Source organism: Corapipo altera, unplaced genomic scaffold, assembly GCF_003945725.1.
Source record: "Corapipo altera isolate COAL_440 unplaced genomic scaffold, ASM394572v1 61411, whole genome shotgun sequence".
NCBI lineage: Eukaryota > Metazoa > Chordata > Aves > Passeriformes > Pipridae > Corapipo > Corapipo altera.
The window spans coordinates 12,025,366-12,049,060 of NW_020884875.1; the positions used below are offsets into that span (position 1 = coordinate 12,025,366).

A 23,695-nucleotide genomic window follows, 5' to 3' on the forward strand; every position below is an offset into this window, starting at 1 on the left:
AGATGAGACAAAATACAAGCCCTTACGTTGTCGAGCTGGGTTAATTTACTTTCTTACTGGAAATCAGCTAGTTTATACTTAGTCATCATGAGTATTCTTTAAAAATTGTGTATTGAAAGGTTTAAAAAATAGTATTATATTGTCAGTCATTATTCATTGTTCCATGTGTGCCATCTGGAATACAGAAACCTACCTTTGACTAGCATTAGTAACATAATTTCCCATTTTATAACAACTTTGTCATCTACCCAACAACCATTTGAAATCCATATAGCCTCTAACAACTCTTATGTTAGCACTTGTACAAACCAATCAAGATTTTACGAAGAACACGAAGGGACAAACTAAGCTATACTGGCATGAAGTATGAAACTACTCAAGAAAGTAGAATACACTACATGATTACTACAGTTCCACGCATTAGTGATCTAAAATATAAATATGAAGATGAGTGTGAATTCATACAGAGACCCAACCTGTTAAGATTTTGAAGCTAACTTAACTCTGCTTGCAGGTAGTTAATGAGGAAGAAACTAAAATATGTGCCCTGTATCACACAGACTATACATTGTCAAAGTACTCACCACACTTATACCTGGCAGAAATCCAGTATGATCCCTAAATAACCTAGAGTACGATTTATGAAACACCTCTTGTATTACACTGCACAACACCAGCAAAGCCCCAGCAATTCAGCAACTGGCTGGTATCCAAGAGGAGTCACTCAGGAGGAAAAGAAGGGGCTACCCAGCCTGGTCTCTTCTGCACAGTAGCCTGAACTGGCCTCTTTCCACCCACTTTGCTTCCAGCCCAACCTCCAGCTGCCCTTTGCTGCTTGTTTGTGGTCATTTCACTAACTGGGAGTAAGAAAAAAATGTAAACCAGTGGGAGAACGAGCAAAGATTTTGTGCCTAGATTGCTTTTACAGGGGAAACTGAAAGCTAGTTTCGGGACCAGATTCAGTCTGAATGTGGCTTTGTAGTGAAAGAGGACATAATCTTAAGTATGAAGGACTTCATATGCAAAAACAGATCAGGCAGCTTTGTGCATTATATATGTCTGGAAAGGCTGCTGAGCCCTATAGTTACTTCCAGAAGCTGGAAATTCCCATCAAACTCTGGCAAGCTTTGCCCAGCTGTGGAGATTAGAGGAGTCTGAGAAGGAAGGACAGGACCACCAGAGGCGGGCAGTGCTGGTCTGGATAAAAAAAATACCAGAGAAAAAATTCTAGCAAGCAAGTTATTTGAGTCCCTGAAGGCATTGATTTTCAAACTGTTGTACAAAACCTGAAGTAGCTTTGCTCTGGTCTAAAAAAATCCGTCTAGAACTGGTTGTTTACTTATAACCCAGCTGGCAAAAACTAGTAGTCATGGTTCCATCACTTTCGGAAATTTTGGAAAAAATTCAATTCTACAGTACATGTCAATTAGGTCTTTCCTGGCACAGGTAGATTTGGCCTATTGGCCTTTTTGTATTGATAATACAAGGAGATAAGTTTTCTCTCTGACCTGTTGCCAAAAAGACTCAACAACTCAGCTTTAAGTAAGTTTCTGAGGGAGAATTCCAGGCAGTTATTCCTGGATACACAAGGTTTTTAAAAAGCAAAAAATGGGTAAGAACTTGCTACAATCCCAAAGCTAGCAGAAACTATTAAAAACAAGCACTAGCTACAAATACAGATGCCTTAACATCTGTACAGATATATAGAGAGAGATAGATATCAATTGCACTCTTTTTATCATTCCTAGTAATGATGAATTTCTTCCTTCCATTAACACCAGTAGCTTTTCCAATTATTTTTCTTGATCTCATTTTAAGAAAATATATGTGGTCGCTACATTCAGGAATACCAAAAAGACACCTATTTCTATAGGATATTTATTGGAATTATGTCATAGATTTCGGATGATGAAATAAATCTTGCTAGAAGAAAAATTTTCTGAGGTGTAATAAAAATTAGCACTTAATACTGAAACTTAGTGCTTGGAATTCATAAGTAGCACAGAATTGCTAATCGACATAATCACAACTGTGGACATCAATTTCTTGTTTGAAGAAGTATGTATTTTTAAAATGCCAATGAAAAGAAAACAGAGAAGCCAGTCTACACTTTTCCTCTCCTGACAGACAATACTAAAGCCAGTTGCACCTCTTTCCAAAAATTTACACTTGCCAGCAAGGCATCACACATTTATAAAATAGAAGTATTTTTCACTACATTGGAAACTTCCAATAAGTGACATAACAAGCAGCACTGCAACAGGAGAAAGGACAGACTGTCCCTTGACAGGAATCTGGGCAATTTTCCATTAAATTTTTTCAAGGGAGTTGAGAGAGGAGAAATATCCCAGTCTATTCAAGATAATGCAGCTTTTACATTTTTATATTCTCATGCAACAGAATATGACTCAACAGTTCTTCCTTTGGTCCATTAAGTGACATAAAATCAAGATTAAAAAGTACCCTGTATCTGAAAAGAAAAAAAACACCATGTCATCTAGCAGCAATGCTTTCAGGACATGAACATTGTCCTGAAACTTCCTCCGAAAGCCCTGAAGAGTCAAAAGCAGTGTCTGAGACAATTTTGTGCCCACTTAATGCTGAGTATGTACACTTCTAGCAGCCCTGCATACAAATTCATAGCAGACTGATTAGCAGATTAGGATGGTTCAGTCAGTGATTTTTATTTATGAGTCACACCATTTCATAGTCAACAGACAAATGCAGTTATACTGCTGGTTTGGACCAATTACTGCCTTCATAGCCAGTCGAACTAGGGGAAACCCAGAAATACTCCATTATCTTTTTCAGAAATACTACTCATTAGCTTTGTTTTAAGTGAGAGTAGCAGTTAGACCTTCTTTTTTCATGTAAAACTACATTTGTGGTATTTTTCTGATTAGGTGATACTTGATACTAAATACATACCAAATATCTCAAAAAATGTCATTTTCCCCACCTGTTTTTCATAAGAAAAATTATTTATTTGTTCCACCCAAAACATCACGAGTAAAGCTCATATGTGATCATTTCTATTTCCCGTTTCTGCTGGTACAGTGTCAGTGAGATTAGGGGATATGTATCTGCACATACCTTCTGTCTGTAGGATACAGCTCCACAGTAATGACATCTAGAGAGTTCCACGCTGAGATGGTGAGGCCGTTGTAGAGGCACAGCATACCTATCATCATGGATTCACTCGTCCCAAACCACAGGAAAAAACAGCTGATGCCAGAAAGGACCATGGAACCACCTAGGTACAAGGCAGGTGAGACAAATATGAAGAGGAGATATTTTTAAAGAATAATCTAATGTTTCTATACACACAGTGTAGCTAAATAAGTGATGCAAACATTTGAGTTAAAAACTAAAGAGACTTTCTCTGCTGGTAAGACCAGTCAGGAAGACAAATGCTGAACGAGCTCATAAAACAAAACATAACTCCTCAAAAATTAGGATATGTCATAAAGCATTAAGCTGGAACCCTCTATGAACTCCCAAAGCAAGCTGCTTGGGGAAGGTCCCCATTCTTCTTCGTTCATCATCTTTGCAATTACATGAAGCTTGTTCATATATTATAGCAGTAAAAACACTGACTGGGAATTGTATTTATACAGAGATAGTCTCTTGGAAAATGAAGACAATAAACTATCACATAGTTATTTAAGTAAATTGAAAACAGATTTCTCATTGCAGACAATCCACTGGAGATATCTTTCAACTGTGTTCCTTTGCAAAATAGATAACAAAGAACTACTGACAATTCCAAGGATGTGCTCCACTAACTGACTGTCACATATGCACACCTTGCTTTCCTTTCAGCTGGAGCAAAGATAAACCCAATGGTCATCACTCTCCAAAATCTCATTCTAAATGAGACCATTCTAAGTAACGGTCTTGTAATATCAGTGTGGAAGAGCAATAACTGATAATGTGGCATAGCAGAGATGGCCACAGAACCTTTTTTTCCTAGTGTTTCTAAACTGGAGGCTTTTAAAAACAGCGCTTATGATGCCACATAAAAGAAATATCTGCAGAAGGAATGTTTTACATTTCTCTGAGCCAAATTCCTTGAAAAGACAACAGGTTATTTTGGTCTTCTTCCCTGTTTCAAAGTGAAGCCCCTACCTAGCATCGTTAACCGTCCTATTCTATCCATCAGGAGAGCAGACACAATATTCCCTGGTAACACTGCCAAAGTTCCCAGGAAATTAACAAAGTAGATCCAGTAGGCACTGTAGTCATCATCAAAAGAAATCTGGCATCCTGTCCTTACGTGAAAAAATGTGCAATTTATCAATTCACTGTCAACAAATTTATACTGCTCGAGATCTGTGGAAAGAAGAAAAAGAAACATTTCAGCTAGCAGCCAATTCCATGTGCAGCTTTTGATTAAAAACATTTCGAGTTCAAGCAACTTTAATGACAGCTTGGAGCTTTTACTGCTATGTAAAAGAGGACTAGTTACTGCTGTTAATTTTGATAGCTTTTTGTCTTACTAGAAAGATTTGCAAAGCTCATGCAAAAGAGCAACTAAAGCCTGGAATTAGGGTTATATTGTATTTTTGCCCTGTTTGGACTGTATTTGGTTAAAGTCTTTCAGCACCAGCTGGTCTTGCATAAAAAGCACAGGTATTTGCAAATTTCTATGAGTCAGTCTTGCTCGGTATCAGACCTTCCCTTTCCACATGAAACAACCTTTTAGATGAGACTGCCGATTGTGCTCAGTATGGTTTGACTTCCTTTAAGTGAAATACTCCTACAGAATTTAGTTCAAACTGATTTTCATTTCTGAGAAGGCCTAATGATCTTAAGTTTGCCCATAGATGAGTTACTATATGTAAGGCAATCTACTGTCAATACCATTTCAGAGATCTCTCCCTATACTTCCACTTTTGGTTCCTCCTGTCAGCCTTATAAACCTGAATTAAGAATACCTTCCTTCCACACAAAGAAATCTGGGCATTGTTTGCTCTGAAACCTAACTGTATTATTATAATTATTACGGTTGCTGTAGAGTCAGGAAAGCAGCAAGAAGAGAAGTGCCCCATGTTTCCAGCAAGCTTAGTTGGCCCTGTTCTCTTTCAGTTATATTTTATTTAACTGGAAAAAAAGAGTCTTCTGTTTCCACATATGAAGATACGGATTCACATTTTTGTTACAATACTTAGGAGAGTAGAAATAATTATAGATTAGGGAGTTTGAATCCTGAGCTTAGACTCCCCTGCCACAGCAAGCACAATAAGCAAAGTATTTCACCAGTCCTACCAGCTACCAGTAAAGCAGTAAATATGCTTTTTTCTCTCCAGACTGAATCTCTTTAGAGATGGTTGAAATCAAAGAGATGTTTATTATCTGAGTTAATATTAGGTCTGTGGTATCTCTTCTGCACTGTGATCCTTTAACTTCTCTGTCATAACACTATGAATGTCTGTTGTTTTTTATAGATTTTTATTCCCTACAAGAGGACTTCATGTATGCCTTCCAGAAATTATAAATGTAAGAAAAGAACATGCAGCTGAGCAATGGACATTCAAGGATTTTTCTCATAATACCTGTGTTGTAGAAGGTGGTATTCACAAAAGTACAGTTCCTGAAGTATGTGTTCAGTGAAGTAATGTCTTCAAACACACAGTTCTTAAAAAGTGAATCTTCAAATGTTACCGATTTAAACTTCATCATAATAAACCTGCCCAATACAAATAATTCTTGTCAGTCTACCTTCATAGTTTAGAAGGAGCAACAGATCAAGGTGATGCAGCTATTTAGTTCTAAAAAATCTCAACCCCAGTAAAAATGATTCCTTAGATGCATTTTGCAGATGTTATTAATGGTTAGCTCATTCTAGAATACTATTGTTTAGAAAAAGAATTAGTAAGACAAATTGTTCTACATAGTTACTGACCCTAACTGGTAATATCATTTCTTTGATAGCATTTCTATTCTTACTTGTCTTTAATCATCAACAGAAACTGATGTCATGACGTTCATGGAACAGCCTTGTAAAATCATTATTGCTTTCAATTTGACATTACAGCTGGAAATTAGGAGATACTTCAGAAACTCAGTCCCTTGGAATAAACAAGCACCTGCTAATACCAACAAGCTGAAAATAGAGAATTTTTCAGAAAACGTTTATTTCTCCAGATGAACACACTGGTTACCATGTTAAGCTCAAATGCAAAACATACTGGTCTAAATTTTAAAAAATGTTTTTTCGAAATGCTTAAAATGAAACATGAATTAAAAATTACATTGCCAGTTATACAACTAGATATCTAACTGTAAGTATGTCTTCATTACTCCTGTGCCTGGGGATGCAATTACAATTACTATGCACATAAAACAGGTGTAAATGATTTGTTAGTGACTTTCTTTTTTTCTGAATATCCTCCTTCCTACTGACTTTCATTTAACACATAGGTCTTTGATTATGACCATCAATTGAGATATTAATAGAAAAAATCAATCACAAAATACATTACAGTAACTTTCTATCTATATGTCATTACACTAAAACAATGTTGTAAGTCTTCTTTAGTAAAAAACAAATCTTGCTAACAACAACAACAACAACAACAACAACAACAACAAGGTGTAGAAGTACATAATTATTTTTGAGATGTCTTTTATTTCACGTGAAGGTGTGGAAAAGGGGCAGTTTTGATGGCAGACTTCACGCAAAGCGGCAACGGTTTGGAAAGCAGAGCTTTAATTGTTATATGGCAGGAAGATCTGTCTTCCCAAAGTCTTCCCAAGACAGACCTGTCTCTGCTCTAATTAGACCTGATGTGATTACCTAAGTATTTGTATTATTACAAGAGTAATAGTAGGAATAGCAACAAAAAAAATATATGCTACCTACAAAGTAGTGGGAATTAAACTCTCACAAATAAAGTTCTTGAAATCACATCTTTATGAGAAAGGAGGGAAAAGCTAATAGTGTTTATTACAGTAAGCAACTTATTAACTAATGAATTTTCTTTTTTGCATTGGTCAGAATAATGGTGTTTTCAGTCCATTAGATTTAGTTACTATATCATTTCTCATTTTGACAGACTGATTAAAATTAGGCTAGGGTTCAGTGTCAACTCATTATCATTTTTCATATAGCTCTTTCCATTCAAATTTGTAGCCTAATTTCAGAGGAGAACAAAAAACATCAGTGATTAGATTAGTCAGTTGGAACAGAAATGACAGACTACATGTTCTTCTAATGCACTTTTTACCCTTGGACAGGAAACATGTGACTACATTAAAATTGGTGTTGCGATGATTTTAATTAAAACCCAACAGGAATGTAATGTAGTAAAAAGTCAAGTATTGATGGATTTTCTAGTTAAGGAAGAACATGAAGAGAATGCTGAGACTGAGGGTGAGTAGAGTACTGAAACATATGGGAAGGAAGGGCATCAAATGAGTGCATACTTCCTGGAAAATGCTTTGTGAATCTCAAATAACTGTCAGAAGCATATTAAAATTGCACATTTTGAAGAGTAAATCAGTGATTTAGCATAGATTAATGTTAAATTTAGCATTTTACAAGAATATTCTGTTGAAATTGATCAATTAAATCTGTTATTTTTTTCTGCAATGCATAAACCTTGAACTCTGTCAAAACTTAAGTTCTTATAAAAAATTATAATAATAAAAAGTATTAAAAAATCATTAATTTTATTCGCTTAGATATAGATTTTCCTATGGAAATAATAATTACTTATCACCATGACTTCCAGGAGACCATTCACATGGTTGTTCTGTACATTTCTTAATAGAAACCAGATACCTAAAACAGCTGTGTTTAATTTTCCCCCAAGTTATCTAGTTATCTGTCAAGCCCAGATAAAGCCTTAATATATCTGGCTTCAGCTAAAAAAAATCACAAAAGGCACTGCCAGAGTGTTGTTTCCCATTTCAGAGCTGTTCATGCTTTTTATTGGTTTACGGTAATGTTTAGCTTTCATTTTTCTGTGATAAGATCCTAGCCTCTCAATGTTCAGCATTTTCACAGAAGTGTCTTTCATCAATACAAAAAAAGAACCAGCAACAGAGATGAAAGTACATCCTTCCGCAAACCTCTACAATATGCTGCATGTGTTGGATCTGAAAACCTTTGAATCCCACTGTGAAAGGAAACACCATTGACTTAGGCTTTTTGGTCTGTTTTTCAGCATGACAAGGAAGCTGGGTTTGCATGGTGGATCCTCACACAGGAACCATGTACAAGTCTGTTTCTGCCCATGCTCATGAACCATAAGAAATCAAGAACAGAAATAAATTGTCACTAAAAAGCAACAAAAACATTGTATCATTACCTAAAGCCTAAAGGGAAAAAAAAATGTGATTAGGATGTGCTTTAAAATATGTATTTGTTTATTCCAGTTAAGCCAGGATATAAGGAAATCTCTAAACCTGTCATTGATGTATTCTCCATTGCTGTGAATCTGATTTTCCAGTGTGAAGTTGAAGACAAAGTGTGAAACCTCCTCATTGCGGAAATGTTTCACTCGGGATGCATACTCATCTGACTGCAGATGTTTAATGACATCAGGAAACCAGACAGATAAGCCATAGTAGCTGTGAAAAACAGAAAAACATCAGGCACCAATCTCACTCCTTCAGAAATCACGCTAGAAGATTCCAGTTTTCTGAACCAGATATTTCTTATGAGCCAGGTTTGCAACCAAGAATAGACTAACTGACAAATATAACATTTTGTAGAAAGATTCTGAATAACACTGTGGTAGTTTGGGCTAGGCCTTCCTTGGTGACCAGTTTGTAATCAAGGAAGGGTCTAGATTTACCAAGTATTCCCTACAATTTTTACGTAAACCAGACTATAAGAAGAAAGGAGGAGAGGCCTTCGCTCTCTTTCCTTCCGGCGGCTTGGAGGTGCAGGTTCCCTGCTGTTGAGTCTGCCGTGTTGGGGAGCGAGGCCTGGTAAGGCCTTGTTGACCTTGGGAGGCGGAGGTTGCCGGCGATCGTCCCGGAGCGACTCTCGGTTGTCCCAAGGAGAGTGGTGGGATATTTCTTTGCTAACTCTTTAGTTACTAGATCTCGGGCTACTGATTGGGATATATATATATATATTATTTTGGTTTTGTTCCCTTTCCCTTCCCCCTTCCCTTTCCCTTGTGAAATTGTATATATTTCAATTGTATATAACTGTAATATAGGTGTAAATATATTTATATATATCACTTTAGCTGTCTCTCTCTCGTTTCGGGTTTTCTTAGTTGTCTTTTCTCCCTCTTCTCCCTGAGGTTTTGGGGGGGGGATGGGACTTCTTGTGGTAAGGTTTGGAGACTTGGCAGGGAGCCAGGTTCAAACCATATTAAAAACAGATAATCATAGTGACAGAAACTTATATGCAGATGACTCTTCTGTCTGTCAAGAATATAAAAAATGGTTTAATCTCAACCACTCTTACCCAAAAGACAGGGTGAACCATACAGCCGTAAGTTTGATCGTATTATCCTTCACCGGGTAGTTGAAGCATCTCATAAACGTCAACCAAATCTGCAAATCATTAGGAAATACATTTATTTACATATTTTTTTGAACAATTTTCTTAAATGATAGAAGCTTTTTTTCCCTGATTTGCTTGCCTCTTTAGGGCATGAGAGAGAGTAGATCAGATCTTTAGCCACACTTTTTTTGATGCAGCCCAGGATATGATTCACTTTCTCAGCTGCAAGCACATGTTGCAGGTTCATATCAATTTTGTTGTAACCAGTGTGGACTGCGTCCATTAATTCACCCTGCTGTGACCACCTCAAACTTTCTTAAAGTTAGACAGCTTCATTTCACTATCTCAAATAAAAAAATGATCTTCTCAGAAAGGTTTTCTTCTTACTTCCCCGTATTACAGTACTTTAAATTAAGGTAAAGTATGTTCCATGATTCAACAGTGATATAACCAGAGTTTGATCTATCATAACCTACCATGGCTAGAAACTGACACCTGAATTATACAAGGAAAATGTGGGACTACCCCCAAATCAGAGACACCGTAGCAGAGCTGACTGAGAATGGTGTTGTCATTTCTCTCTCTCTCATCTCAAGATGATCTCCTTTAAAAAAAGAGAACAGACTGTTCTAAGAGGTCCCAACACACCTCATGCAAAAAGGAAAGTGCTCTGACTGAGGGTCTAGTCTAGTGAGATAACAAGAATGTGAGACAATGAAGCTGCAACTCCTTTAAAGCTGGTTTAGCACATAATATTTCAGTCTCCAACTACTCCATTTTTGGTCAACAACTATAAAAACTTGGCCCAATTTTTTTTTTCCATGGGGAAAATGTGACTTTTCATAGCAAAATAATTTTGTGACAAACCTTAGTTTGCAACACATCATCGTAGTTCTGAAGAGCATTAAGACGTCAGATTTTTAACAGCTGTGAAAAATCAGTTTTGAATTTTTTTTCAAATTAATCAATAAGGTTAATTTTTCAATTTTCACTATAAGATTCAAAGATACAATGCAATTTTGGTTTTACAAAAAAAAGTAACAAAAGTATAAGGAGCACAGTCCCACAAGTTTGTATTAAAGTCTGAAATATTTCTAACATAGTTTTGATATGTTAGATATATATATATATAATACCATAGTTTCTGGTAAAACATTTGACAAAATTCATGCAGATACAATGCCTTCTTATAAATGTTTTATTGACATACATTTACAAAATTTGTTCATGAATTTGCCATCTGTAAATAATGTGGCTGTCACAAGTTCTTCCCGATAATTTTTCGTCTCATCATTTGTAACCTATTTCCATAGGTATATATTGATATGCATTCCCATTACATATTTATTTTGGAGTGCTTGTGCATATGACTACGTAATTATTAGCTATCACTTGTGTAAGGACCAAGGCAGCATTTTCATTTTCAGAAGCTGAGACCAACCTCTGTGATTCACCTGCATCTTTTCTGGGTCAGGAAACCAAAACTTTACACTGGTTCCTGAATGTCTCAGTTGCATTGCGGGTATCAACAGCATGAGCTCAGTGAAGCCTTTCCACTTTAGAAAGCTAATCAAAAAGAAAAAAGGCAATTACAGAGTGAACAGAGATGTTGATACTTACACCATACAGCTCTGTGCGGATTCTTACAAAACACCTCCTGTACCAAGTTCCGGTATCACTCTCTATTTCTATGAGCTCATCTATCTGCTTTGGTGTTTTGATTCTGGTAACCTAGAAATAAAAACAGAACACAAATATTTGTATTTTCTTGAATCATTAGCTGCCTATAGAGGAGTATTGGTGGGGTTTATTAAATCAGTTCTACTAAAAATGAGCAGATATTAAACTTGTGTCTACACCAGAAATGCTTTAAATGTATAAAGGAAAAGTAGCACACTGTAATGACAAAGATCATTATGGATGCAACTGTACCAGAAAAGCTCTGCTTTCAAAGGATGCAGGAAATAAATTTCCGCTGGCTACAATAAGCTATTGCTGTCAGATTCTTCTAGAGTGCTGTATATCCCCCTAATGGCACAAAGTTTAAAACGTGATTTAAACCATCAAATAGTTAAGCATGTTCAGAGTTTGCTATCAAATTGTTTCTGACTTGCTATCACAATGTTGCTGCAAGTCTATTGATTAAATAGAAAGCAATGAAAAGAGAAGTATTTAAAATGTCATGAATTAATTGTTGAAAAAACCCTTTATTTTGTTTTTATTTTGTGTAGTGTTAAACAGAGAACTTAATGAAGAGAGAAAAAATGAGGTGAAATGATCTGGAACCACCATGGTATTGCTGTTATGAACAATCATCTACTTCATCAAAAGTGAAATAAGATAAACAGACATCAGAGAAAAATACAGAATAACCAGTGACAGAGAATGTGATGTTGCCTATAAAGCTAACTTTCGCTTGCAGTCCCTTGGGTAGCAGAACAAGAATGTGTTACATGGCCTTTCCAGACACAGGACCTGACAAACTTATAGCATCGTATGGTTCTGGTTTTGGCTTCTGCTCTGGTCCCAGCTTAACAGCGGTACCACAAAAGGTAGTGTATTTGTCCACAGTTCATTTTCAAAGAAGGTAAATAGAGATTGGAAAGAAAATCAATAAAATGGGGAAAGGGACTGACATAGAAGGAAGGAGAGACCAAGAGACTGACTGTTCAGTGTTTGGCTGCAGTTTCTGAAAGTAGCCATAACCTGCGTTTCTTCTTAACAGAATGAGGACGCCGTGTGTCCCCCCCCCACCTCCAAATGTATCACAGTATTACAGGACATCGGGTAATAGTGCTATTGATGGTGAAGTTCTAGTTTTGAGCCCATTGCTTTTACAGATGAACCAGCAGCCTCATCCCATGAACAAGAAAAAAGAAAAGCCCACTAAACAAGCTATAACCACTCTCATTTCTGAAGTACTACAGCTCACTGTCTTGTCAGATCATGACTTTATCCAAAGCCTGTAACCTTCTTGTCATGACTCTTCCAATAATCCTGTTCATATTATTCCATTGATTTTAAGCTTTTCTTAACTGCTTTTCTGAAATGTGTTATACAAAAGACTGACTCGAGTCCTCAAAGATTATCTGAGATCTCCTACACGCAGAAATCCTTACATACTACACCTCTGAGCAGAAAGGGCATGCCTTTTGTATTACACTTTGTAAACCAGTACCACTCCTGTAGGCTCAGGAGCAGCCTTTTCCCCACACTGGGCACCAGACTCATTTGGAGACATGGAGGTTGGGGGACTATTTATATCCTAGGACCACTGTATGTGACTGGGCACAAAAGTTCCCAGGCCTTGATGGTTCTTTAACATATGAAAAGTCTTATTGAATCAGGAAAATATTCCATCTGGACCATGCAAATTCAGCTGCCAGTATATGAAGAATGAAAGAAAAAAAAAGAATACCTATTTTAATGAATATAACACTTTTGTTTAAAAGCAATTACTAGAAACATGCGATATTTTAAATTTTACAAAATCAAGACTTGCTTCATAGGAAAATATTTTCAGGGAAAAAAATAATTAACATATGACGGTGAAAAAGTGGAGAAAATTTTGGTTTTAAGGATACAATTTTTTTGTTATTATTATTTAAACCAAGACATCTAACAAATATGTATTTTAAGAGCCCAAGAAGTTAATTAAGCACATACATAAACATTTAACTTGGATAGTGCCATGATAGAAGATACTATTAATTTATTACCATCTGTTACTATCACTGCTTTCAGGAATGATTCTCAAAAGTATGAAGGGCCATCAACTCCATCAATTCAGTAACCAGAATTCCATTTCGGGGTTTCTAATTCTAAAAGCAACCTTTTATCAGTGCATGACTTCTTTTTTTGAAGGTTTGAAGATAATCCTTTCGATAATGCAAGTACCAAGAATAAACACGACTTGTGAGAAAAAGCTTCTAGAAAAAGATTAAGTCAATACAATACAGGAAAACATATAAAAGGAAATCACACTTAAAGCATAGGAGTAGTGAAGGAAAGGTTATATCATCTGTAGAATTAGAAAACATACTATCAAAACTTGTCTGTTGTAACTACTAATATGAAGTGGAGGAAAATTGCAGAGCCTAAGTCATCGAATGGTATTGAATAAGCAAAGGGGTTTGGGAGAGGTATGTGAGTAAATTACTGAGACAAAATGTCACAATATCTACGACTAATTTAAAAAAAAAAAAAGAAGATACTAAAAGGATGTGCCAAACAAATTATGTACAAGTTCTTTGCTTTCTGTGTTTTACAAGACGAAGTGCTGATGTTGTACAATAAGAAGAGAATGATGCATTTTCTAATCATACTAATGCAAGCTAAAAATAGAGAATTCTATATATGTCTAACCTTGACATACAGTACAGTATTTCTAATCTTTCAACTCTTTGATGTCTGGAATTGAGTTTTCCTAATATTCAAGACAGAAACTGGCAAAATTAATGGCTGACCAATTAACAAAACTAACTATAAATAAACTGGTTGAGTCTCACATTTTAACAATTGTAGAAAGACTTATTAGATCACAAGAACTGGATACAACAGGCATGTGCTTTGTTTTCATCTCCACAGCTGCTTTAGGATATGATTACAATTACGTCAAAGTGACGTGAGAGGCTTATCCTTCCTCCCACATTTTCTCCCAGCACATTTCTGTCTTTTTCCTTGTGCCTAAGCTAGCACTGAAGGGGCACGGGATCTGTGCTATGGCTAACTGTGCAATCAGCCAATGAATACCAACAAGAGTAGAAAAAAACTCCCAGAGCTACTAGTAGCAGGCATATTCTGTCTGAAAGCAGCTCAGATCACCAAGAGCCAATTGTGAAATTACACCGTACCTGTATGGTGTTAGGCAAATCCCTTCACTCACGAATTAAATCAGAAAATAAAATATTAAGCTAGATGGGATTAGTGGTAGGTCACTGGTGTACCAGTAAAGGTGGATTAAGCATGGTAAGTGCTAGCCAGCCTTATTTCAAGCTAAATATAGGAATTCTTGAGCTTCTTTGTGGAAAGATTTAAATGGAAGCAATGGAAACTGCATCCAAGACAACAAACTGCAAGTCTCAATCGAATAAAGTTATGAAGTTACAGAGTCAGAGGGTCATTCCTCAAGAATGCCTGCAAATGCAGAAGCTTTAAGAGGATTTCTTAATTGAGTTATATGTGCATTATAATAAGAAGAAAGTCTCTGGTAGAGGAAGAGCATCCCACACATGGCTCTGAGAGGGAGCTGAGTGCTTGTACTGCCACAGCACAGCATGAGCTGGAAAGGCAGACTGGATTTCAAAGCAAGGAGATGCTGTTTGGTCCTACTGTATCCAAGAAGACAGGATCGTTGTGTATAGTCTTCATAAAGATGCCAGAAAAAAGTGCCACTTCTTAATTGCCAATTTCTCTTCTAATTGAAACAGATCAACACTTTAAAAAGGGTCTTATCATTAGACCTTAAAAAGATGCAACTGAGCTTCCGAGATATTTTAAGAATACTAAATATCTGAAATTACTATGTCACAGAAGTGAAAATGCATTTTTAATAAACACTGTTTTACTTGATAAAAAGAGAAAAAAAATCCAAAGCTTTTAAGGCACAATAGCTAACTAATTCAGACTCCTACGTGCCAACTATTATTACTAAGGGGAAAGTAAACTTGATAAATAAATAAAACACAGATGGAATCTTGCTACACCAGATAAAATTATCACACTGTGGGTTCATATACCCAAGAATATGCTGGCCAAAGGCTGATACCTTAACATCTATTGTATATACAATAATTTCTGTAGGAATTCACAATATCTTTTATTTAGGTATTTAAAATGCAAACAATTGGCTTTGCCATGCAGAGTGTTAATATTGATTGCTTAAGCCTTCCACTTTGACAGTCAGAAGGCTTGCTGACGTGTTAGGTAATTAGCTTTAAAAGCAATACTCACTGTGAAGACTTTCTCAGGCTGACCACGAGCACGCATGTTTGTGTCATGAATTTGCTTGAGTATCATCCAAGCTTCATCATGTTTTCCAACCTAAATGTTAGACCAAAATGTAAGTGCAACATATGTACAAATTAAGATACTCACTGTAGTTTCTGAACCATCTAAATGCCTGTTTTGTAGAGGTCATGATGTAAACACAGAAATAATTTCGACTGAAATCCAAAAGCCTTTCGGAAAGTCATACCTCCAGGAGGAACCGTGGGCTTTCCGGCATAAATGTCAGGGCTACCACAGAAGAGACACAGGGCAGTGCACAGACGATCACAAATACTCGCCAACTGTGGAACTGGTAGGCAGATCCCATGCTGAAACTCCATCCTGTGAAAGAAGAAATTCACAAAATGTAGAGAAATATGGAGTATTATACTTGTTATGCTGCAGCTTCTTGGAGACGCAAAACAATACCTATATTTAAATGAAGCCTGATTTATATATTTTCACAAATATCCATCATCTGACAAATAACACTGCACTATGAATTTCAGCCTCTTGCATGTGACTAGTCATGCTGGAAAACAGCAGTATTATGCAGAGTAAGAGACTTCCTTATGCTGGGATGAATTTCAATTTTCTTAGCAAAATCTATATGAAGGTAGTTATGTGAATCAAACAGGGACATCATCACCACGCATAAGAGTACACATACAAAGAAATTGTTTTCTATGAGGACTAGAAGAAGGGAGACTTAAAAATCTACACTCAAATTATGCTTTTTATGGAATTGTATAGCTTCCTTTATTATTAACTTTTTCTACAGAATTAATTTCAATACTTTTAATAGCAGTTTCCTGTGTGAAACTGGAAGGCTGATGGTTTAGCTTTTTCATAAAATATCTGACTGTTCAGTATATTGTGACTGGACTATTAAAATGTTATAATTGTAAGAAACCTAAGAATTTACCTTAAGAAAGAGAAAAATGTTATTTGTGTGGCTACCTGGCCTTTTATTCTGGTTTCAATACCGTAGAAATTTTCAAGTAAAGATTTCAAGGATAACTTATTAAAAGATGAGTGTAAGATAATAATGGTAAAGGACAGAAGAGGTTATTGGAAGAAAATGGAATCCTGGCTAATGAAAGAGCTGATGCTGCATTAATCTGATATATTTCTTTGCTAACTGATTTTTCTAGACAAAAGACATAGTTAATTAAATCTGTTTGAATGTTGGTAAATAACTGCACAACATGGTACCAAATGGCCTATTAAGTAGTTCTTCAAAGGTAGTATTTATCTGTGAAATGTAAAGTATATTTTGGAATGTAAAGATCCTATGCTGTGGACCATAAACACATTGTTGGGAAAAAAAATTGTTTCTCACATTAAACTACTTACATGTTACCATACGAAAAATACAGTCAATACATGATTTATTTTTGTTCTTTATCAACAGTTCCGCAAAATGTTTTCATCAGCAGACCAGTTTTTTTTTTTTAGTCTCCTGTAAACTTTCTGCATTTCTGAAATTATATCATCTTGCTCTACAGCCTCATTTAGCACTGCCATCCTTACCTCAGCAAAAAGGGGCAAAATCAATAACAATGTTGGCAATGATCTTGGTATGTCATATTACCTTTTTTTAAGTAAGGCTTAAAAAGTCATACCTTACCCCTCCAAACTTCCCACCAACAAGTCAAGGCTGTCTAAAATTGAATGTTAAATTTTACTCCAAACTAGAACTTGGAATTTAAATTTAAGAATAAACTTTTTTTAAGAAAAGGTGTAAAAGTGTACTAAAACTTACTCTTTATTGATTTTTGAATAATATCAATTTTTGATCTTATGGAATTTCGAGTTCTGAATAATATGGGCATACTTCACACCTAAATTGTTAAGGGAAGGAAATAAAGAAGGAAAGGTTTACAGTGAGTTAATGAGGCAAGTAGAAACCACTTCTGTGTTTTGGGTATTGTGTACACATTTTATTCTAATCATTAGAATGATATTCTTCATTACATAATTGAAAATATGTAAAGATGAATTCTTCTTGATGAAGAATTTGCAAAATTATTTCCTTTTGATGAAGGTAATATTTGGTCAGAGCAGTGAGTTGACCTGACTCTCTGGGCAGCTGTGCAACTACCAGTCCTTCAGGGAGGGTAGCACAGGATGAGGGCTTTCATCTCTCAGAACTTTCAGTATCAGTTAAAGTACTGGTCTTTGTTGTTATTGGAAACTGTTCTAGAAATACACAGAAATGCTGGTATAGTTAGGCAATCTGCCTTTCACTGCCCTAGTTTATGTTTTGTGAGATTGAGCTGTACAAAGGGCAGTTTGCAGTAAATGAAGCCAACCTTGCTTTATACCTGTTATAAAGCAACAGCAATATTGTGTGCTCTGCAGCCAGTCCTGGAAAATGCTGGTGGTAACTTATTTTTAGGTGTAAACAAACGATACTACATTTAACTAAAAGCAGTGAGTGCACTGTTCAACCTGCTGTCATCCTGTCAACCTACAAAAGCTCCTCAAAGTATCTGAGGGACATGTCAAGTGAAAGGTTCATTACAACTTTTACTGCTCTTATTGCATCTTTTTTTTATGTACCATATTAGCTGCTGCAATTTATCTTGTAATTTAATTTATCTGATAAATTAACGACAAAAGAGAATGTCAGGATTATAAGAAGAAATTTCTAGAAAAAAGAGCCAGCAGTAACACAGCTTTCTTGAGGTTGCTCCTCCCATCTATTCCAGCACCAGCACTGGATCAGCAAAACAAACATATATTTCAAATGCAGAGCAAGTTTAGATTTATTCTTATGTTTAACACATCCTTTTTTTTTTTTCCCTGGGTCATGAGCTAATCTGGAAAATGGAGCCATTAGAGTAGCTCTGAATTTAGCTCACAAAGTGGCTTTCATTCCTAGTGTATGTAAGTCTTGAAACTAAATGGAAGTGTGTTCTTGGCTGTAACTCAATCTCCTTCTCCCTTCCCTGATTTATGACACGAGAGCAAAGACAGAGCAGCTCTACATGGTTGTTTTCAGTGCACTGCTCAGCCTTGGTCCCTGGCTATGCTGTACTTGAGTCATTAATCTTGAAAATGGAGGCGAGTCCCAATGTTTTATGAATTGCAAAACACTTGGCCCAAATGCATCTTCAGTATAATGTACTGTAGAGCAACCCAAACCCTGTAATGACTGAGTCTGAAACTGCTGCAAGAACCTTTGTGCTGAGTACTACCCTCCTGCTTTCCTGGCTGCTGGAAAAGGCCAGGTGAATCAGACATGGCAATTACTAATTAAAGAAACACAGGAGCACACAGCAGACCAAAACCAAAATGTACAAGATGTTAACCTACATATATATATAAAAATATATATAATCACCAATTTATAAGTTGAATTCAATGTCAACAAAATCTTTGCTCTCCAACATGGCATTTCATCTACTCCATTATATTACTGTATTAAAATGATATTATAAAGTTTTTACTACAAAGGACAGAAAAGAACATTTATCTCATAGAGGTAAACCTGTTCACACTAGGATGAATTTTATAAATGTATAATACCTGATAAACAGCAAATATCTTCAAGCACAAGCAACATCCTCTACAGTAGATAAGTTACTAGAGAGCATATTTATGGCAATTATTTGCTTCACTTTCCAAAATAAGGGCTGAAAAGAAACATGACAGATTTCCACAAAGTGGAGTGTTACACTGAAGTGCAATGTAGTCAGTGAAAAATATGGGTGCCTACAGGTTCTGTATAAATACTGGTCAGCAAGTGGATTGGTTTATAAATACCAGAAGAATAAAACTGTGAATACCTTTTTAAGACACTAAAGTTGGCAAAGAAAGTCCAATCAAATATTGGGATTTTACAACATGGTTAGATAAAGACTGAGGATCATGACAATTTTTGTTAGTCATTCAATAGGAATAAGAGGAATTAGTTTCATGGCAGTTTCAGAAATTTTCAAAAGCCAAATTTTCATAAATTGCTGTCTTTCAGTAGATCAAAGGAGGGAGTAGATGCAGGAATATACCTAAAAATTAAGGATGAAGGAGAAGGATAACGAAGGAATTTATAAGAATTCATGAACTCGATAGATTCTTCTGAAGAATCTTTAATATGACTTCATAGCTTTTCTTATTTCTGTTTTACTGCAAAATCTTTGGTCAGAAGTCAGCTTTCTGGCCTCCATTTTTAATGTTTTTGTTTGAAACACTTCCAGTACCTAAAAAGCGTAATTGCTCTAAATTGTCGCTTGGTGGCACTGTTATTGCACTTAATGCATATAAGGTTTAAAAATGTTCGCAGTAAGACTTTTACTATCCAACGTTGTTGTTTTGAGTATTCCCCAAACCTAATCTAGATCAAAATTAAAAGGAGGACTGGAAATATTTTGAAGCTTGCAGCACTTTAATATTTTGTTATTGCATTTATATTTTGTCTGTCCCGGCATTACCAAGTGTAACTGTGAGAGTCATCTAGGATTTGAGCCCATACACGTTTTAGTGCTACTTATCAGAATAATGGTAAAATATCACTGAAACTTAAAAAAAAAATAAAAAAATAAAAAATTAAAGTAAGTTATGTAACTGAGGAAGTTCTGTAAGACATTTTCACAAAACTGGATGAAAAACATGGTTTTAAACAATTGCAGAAATAATGTGTTTTCAGAATTATTCTCTGTTGTATTAATGGGAAATTCCAGTAACACAAAGTAGAACACTTGTCTTTACTGTGATTAAATTACTAATATCATATGGGAAAAAGAAGTCTTATTTTTAGCCTAGATAGATAGATAGATAGTCTACAAAACCACTGTCTCAGCAGGTCAGCTGCTGTTAATTTCTGCAAAAGAAATTTGGAAATGAAATAGCTGAAGCGTGACAGGTGATGATGGAGGTAACGTAAAAAAGGTGCATGGCTCTGTAGCTGATGCTATTAGTCCCTGGGAGCCTTGAGGATCACAAGTTCAATGAAAGAAGAAAGTAATAATGTTCAACAGATGCACTTAGACTCAGACTTGGTCTGCTGACACTTAAAACTGTAATTAAAAAGAACAAGGCATTTTCTAAAAACACATTTCCTTTGCCACAGAGGAGTGTCTGTAACCACAAACACTGACCACTTCTCTGTGCTGGCACTGGTATTTATCTGAAGGCCTGAGATTATCGGGTCTCTGGTCACCCCAGCAACAGTATCCACAGGACATCTGCGAACAGGACAGATCTTGTGTAGAAAATAGTTTGCACTCTAATACCATAAAACACAATTCCTGCACAGCACTGTAGTCCAGCTGTAGTATCTCTGAACAGTGACATCAACAATTCACTTTTTAAATGTTTCTAATACCTGCTGTAGTACTGCCTAGTTTTACTTTTCATTAAGGAGGAAATTTGTGTATACGCATACTTCAGACAATTACATGTTATGATACATGCCCAAAATTTGAGGTTTAGTAATGATATGTCAGCCTTTCACTTAACTTTACATATAGTCTGCAGAATACAGAGATGTTAGGCTTGTTTCCTTACCATGGAAATGCTAGGGTGTGAGGCGTGATAGGGAAAAAAAGGCATAAAAATAAGTTTCGAATCAGAATATTTAGAAATGCTGGGCTGGAGGTGGGTGTAGGGACAAGGCAAGGGAAACTTGTAAGTCATTGTCTGAATGGTTTAAAATGGTCTATTTGAAATCTGACTTTTGTATGGCCCTGAAGTATAGCTGTATCAAGGTGCTGTGATTCACAGTAGCCAATATAGTCAAGAAATTAATCTTGAAAATGGCAGATGAACAGATGTAATCATATAAGGGAATTAAAGCACTGATTCATAATAAGAGAACTGCAGGTAAACGATAGTCTGGCCATGGTGTCTGTCTGATCTTCACCGATGCCAGAGGTGGCAAAGGATGTCTAATTAGTGGTCTATTTATGATAATGAAATCAGACTCTCACTTGCCTTCCTAGTTGACAAACATTAAAATATGTAAGGTCTTAAGCAGGCTGTTGCCAGTACTGATCCTAATGGTACGTCAATATTTCACTTGAACAAAGGAAGCTGTTCTTTCTCTTCAATTTTCTTTACTGGCAAGGATGCTGGGCCAACTAAATGAAACAGAGATATTGAGTATGACAAAATCTCTCATTATCTGTTTATATTTTATGAAGTCTAATAGGGCGGAAGAGAAGCTACACAGAACCAGAGAGACAGGACTTGCAAACTACATTGACCATTATAAATTTTCTATGTATTTACCCTACATTCTCCTCCTCAGTGGACTATTCCAGCTATTCCCAAGTTATAGCAAACAGTGGCAAAGGAGTAAAAAGCTTTCACAAGAGGAAGCTTGTGACATTTTTAGAGTTGGTTTTGGCTCTTTCACCCTTACTATACAACTGAGAAAGGTATGATAACAGAAGGATTCAGGTACAGTTCACAGAACTAGACAAATTCCCTTTTTACTCATGTAAAGCATCACTGAAACAAATAAATTTTAATCGTTACCTCTATGTATACAAAGCATGCTAAAAGGAACAAAAAAGGAGGTGTTGGCTAAGTAAACTTTGCAGGAAACATTCTGGTTTGAACAGCAGCTGTAATAATCAGCTGACAACAAAACAGCTGAGAGGAGATGAAGATTCCTCTGGCTCTTAAGTTATTTATCTTACACAGAGGTATACGTGTTTGTTTATTCACTTTAATCCGTGTCGAAGACACCACTCTCCCTTGCATCATCTAATTACATGGTAAGTTATTGGTGATCTGTAGTGTTTTATTATGGTTTTCTGTGTATTTATGTGCTGTATTTTTATCTATAAAGCAGTAACAGTAATACATACACAGGTTAAGTCTTAATTCAGTGCTAGAAGACCTCAGTAACACTGAAGAGGTGTGAAAATAAGAGAAAAATCAGAGCCAAAAGATAGAGAGTTTAGGAGAAGACTGTACCAGTAAAGTCCATAAAGGAAGACATGGAAGTGAAATGCAGAACCACTACCCCTAAGGGGAGTAGGAAGAGATGGACATCAAATTTGTACAAAACCTTCTGCATGGTCTCTTTTTATACCTGTACCTCATTCTAAGAGCATTAGGGTTGTTCTCCAATACCCTTTCGACCCTGGAGATGTACTTGGCTGATGAGTGATTATCATACAGAGCTTTGAGAGCCTTTCCTAGATTGATCTCCTGACAAACTATTCATTGCACCCACTAGTATGACTCTGCATGAAAATAAGGCTAAGAGTAATATGTTTCACTTACAGGAAAGGAACAAAGGACATCACTGACAAGGAGTGGAGACAGCTCTGCAGGCCTCTACTTCTGTTTGCTTAAGTTTGGCCACTGAGAATTTTCCATTTTTCAAATTTTGTATTTTGGGAATTCTGAACACAATTGCAATGTAACCATCCTATAGGACTGAAAATCTGTCAAATCTCAAAGCACTTCAACACATCATGCAGCATCTTTGCTTTGATCACTTTTAAGAGTTTTGCCTCTGTCCTGAGTAATTTTGGCAGATTTCAGACACCTATTACCAGGAATCAAGCCTGAATAACTTCAACATGTCTTCATTCTGAATGTAAATATCATTATACTCCTTGAGAAGTGGGTATATCCTCACTCATTACAGACCCTGGATAATGAGCATAGATTTTGAAAGCTTGCCAGGGGAAATCTGCAATTTTCTGCTTAGATCTTAAATATGTGTTTCTAAAATATTCTGCTTCATGCATCCTCAAAATATATTTCTTCCTCTCTACCTCACAGTGTATAAAATAAAAATCAGGACAAAAACTCCCCTAAAACTTATGTTAATTGCATGTTCCTGAAATTTAAAATCAGAAACACCACGTTGTAGTATAAATTAAGTAAATACGCATATTACAGGCTAGAAGGTTCTGCACTTTCCTTATGTGCACTCATGACCCTTATTCAGAGAAAACTGCCCAAGACAACTAGAAATTTATGGAGATGGACACAAGCCAACTTTTGACCAAGGTTCAGATGTCAAACATGAAAACAGCTGTGATATGTAATCAAAAGCTCAAATATTTAATTTTCCTTTAAATGTCTGCTTTTGCCACATTCTGCACCTAAATCGGATTTGGAAAATTTTCTCCTTTTTGTCAAAGATCTGATATAAAGCTACATCATATGGCACCATTCTCAGTCCTATGGAAACCCGTGCTTGCTGTAAGTGCTCTGATGCAAGACTTTAATATATACAGTTGCAAACTTCCCATTGCCTTTGTAATACCA

At 36.1% G+C, this 23,695-nt stretch overlaps 1 protein-coding gene across 1 annotated transcript in view; it reads right to left on the bottom strand.

Moving 5' to 3' along the window:
* SV2C (synaptic vesicle glycoprotein 2C) overlaps positions 1 to 23,695 on the bottom strand; it is a 115,243-nt gene that overhangs the window by 15,761 nt on the left and 75,787 nt on the right. Inside the window, exons 5-12 of the mRNA XM_027634937.1 lie at positions 15,666 to 15,799; positions 15,422 to 15,511; positions 11,090 to 11,200; positions 9,431 to 9,519; positions 8,413 to 8,577; positions 5,556 to 5,689; positions 4,129 to 4,332; positions 3,094 to 3,253 (exon numbers count right to left, since the gene is read on the bottom strand). Coding sequence (XP_027490738.1) covers positions 3,094 to 3,253; positions 4,129 to 4,332; positions 5,556 to 5,689; positions 8,413 to 8,577; positions 9,431 to 9,519; positions 11,090 to 11,200; positions 15,422 to 15,511; positions 15,666 to 15,799 — 1,087 coding nt within the window. The remainder of the gene's footprint in view (positions 1 to 3,093; positions 3,254 to 4,128; positions 4,333 to 5,555; positions 5,690 to 8,412; positions 8,578 to 9,430; positions 9,520 to 11,089; positions 11,201 to 15,421; positions 15,512 to 15,665; positions 15,800 to 23,695) is intronic.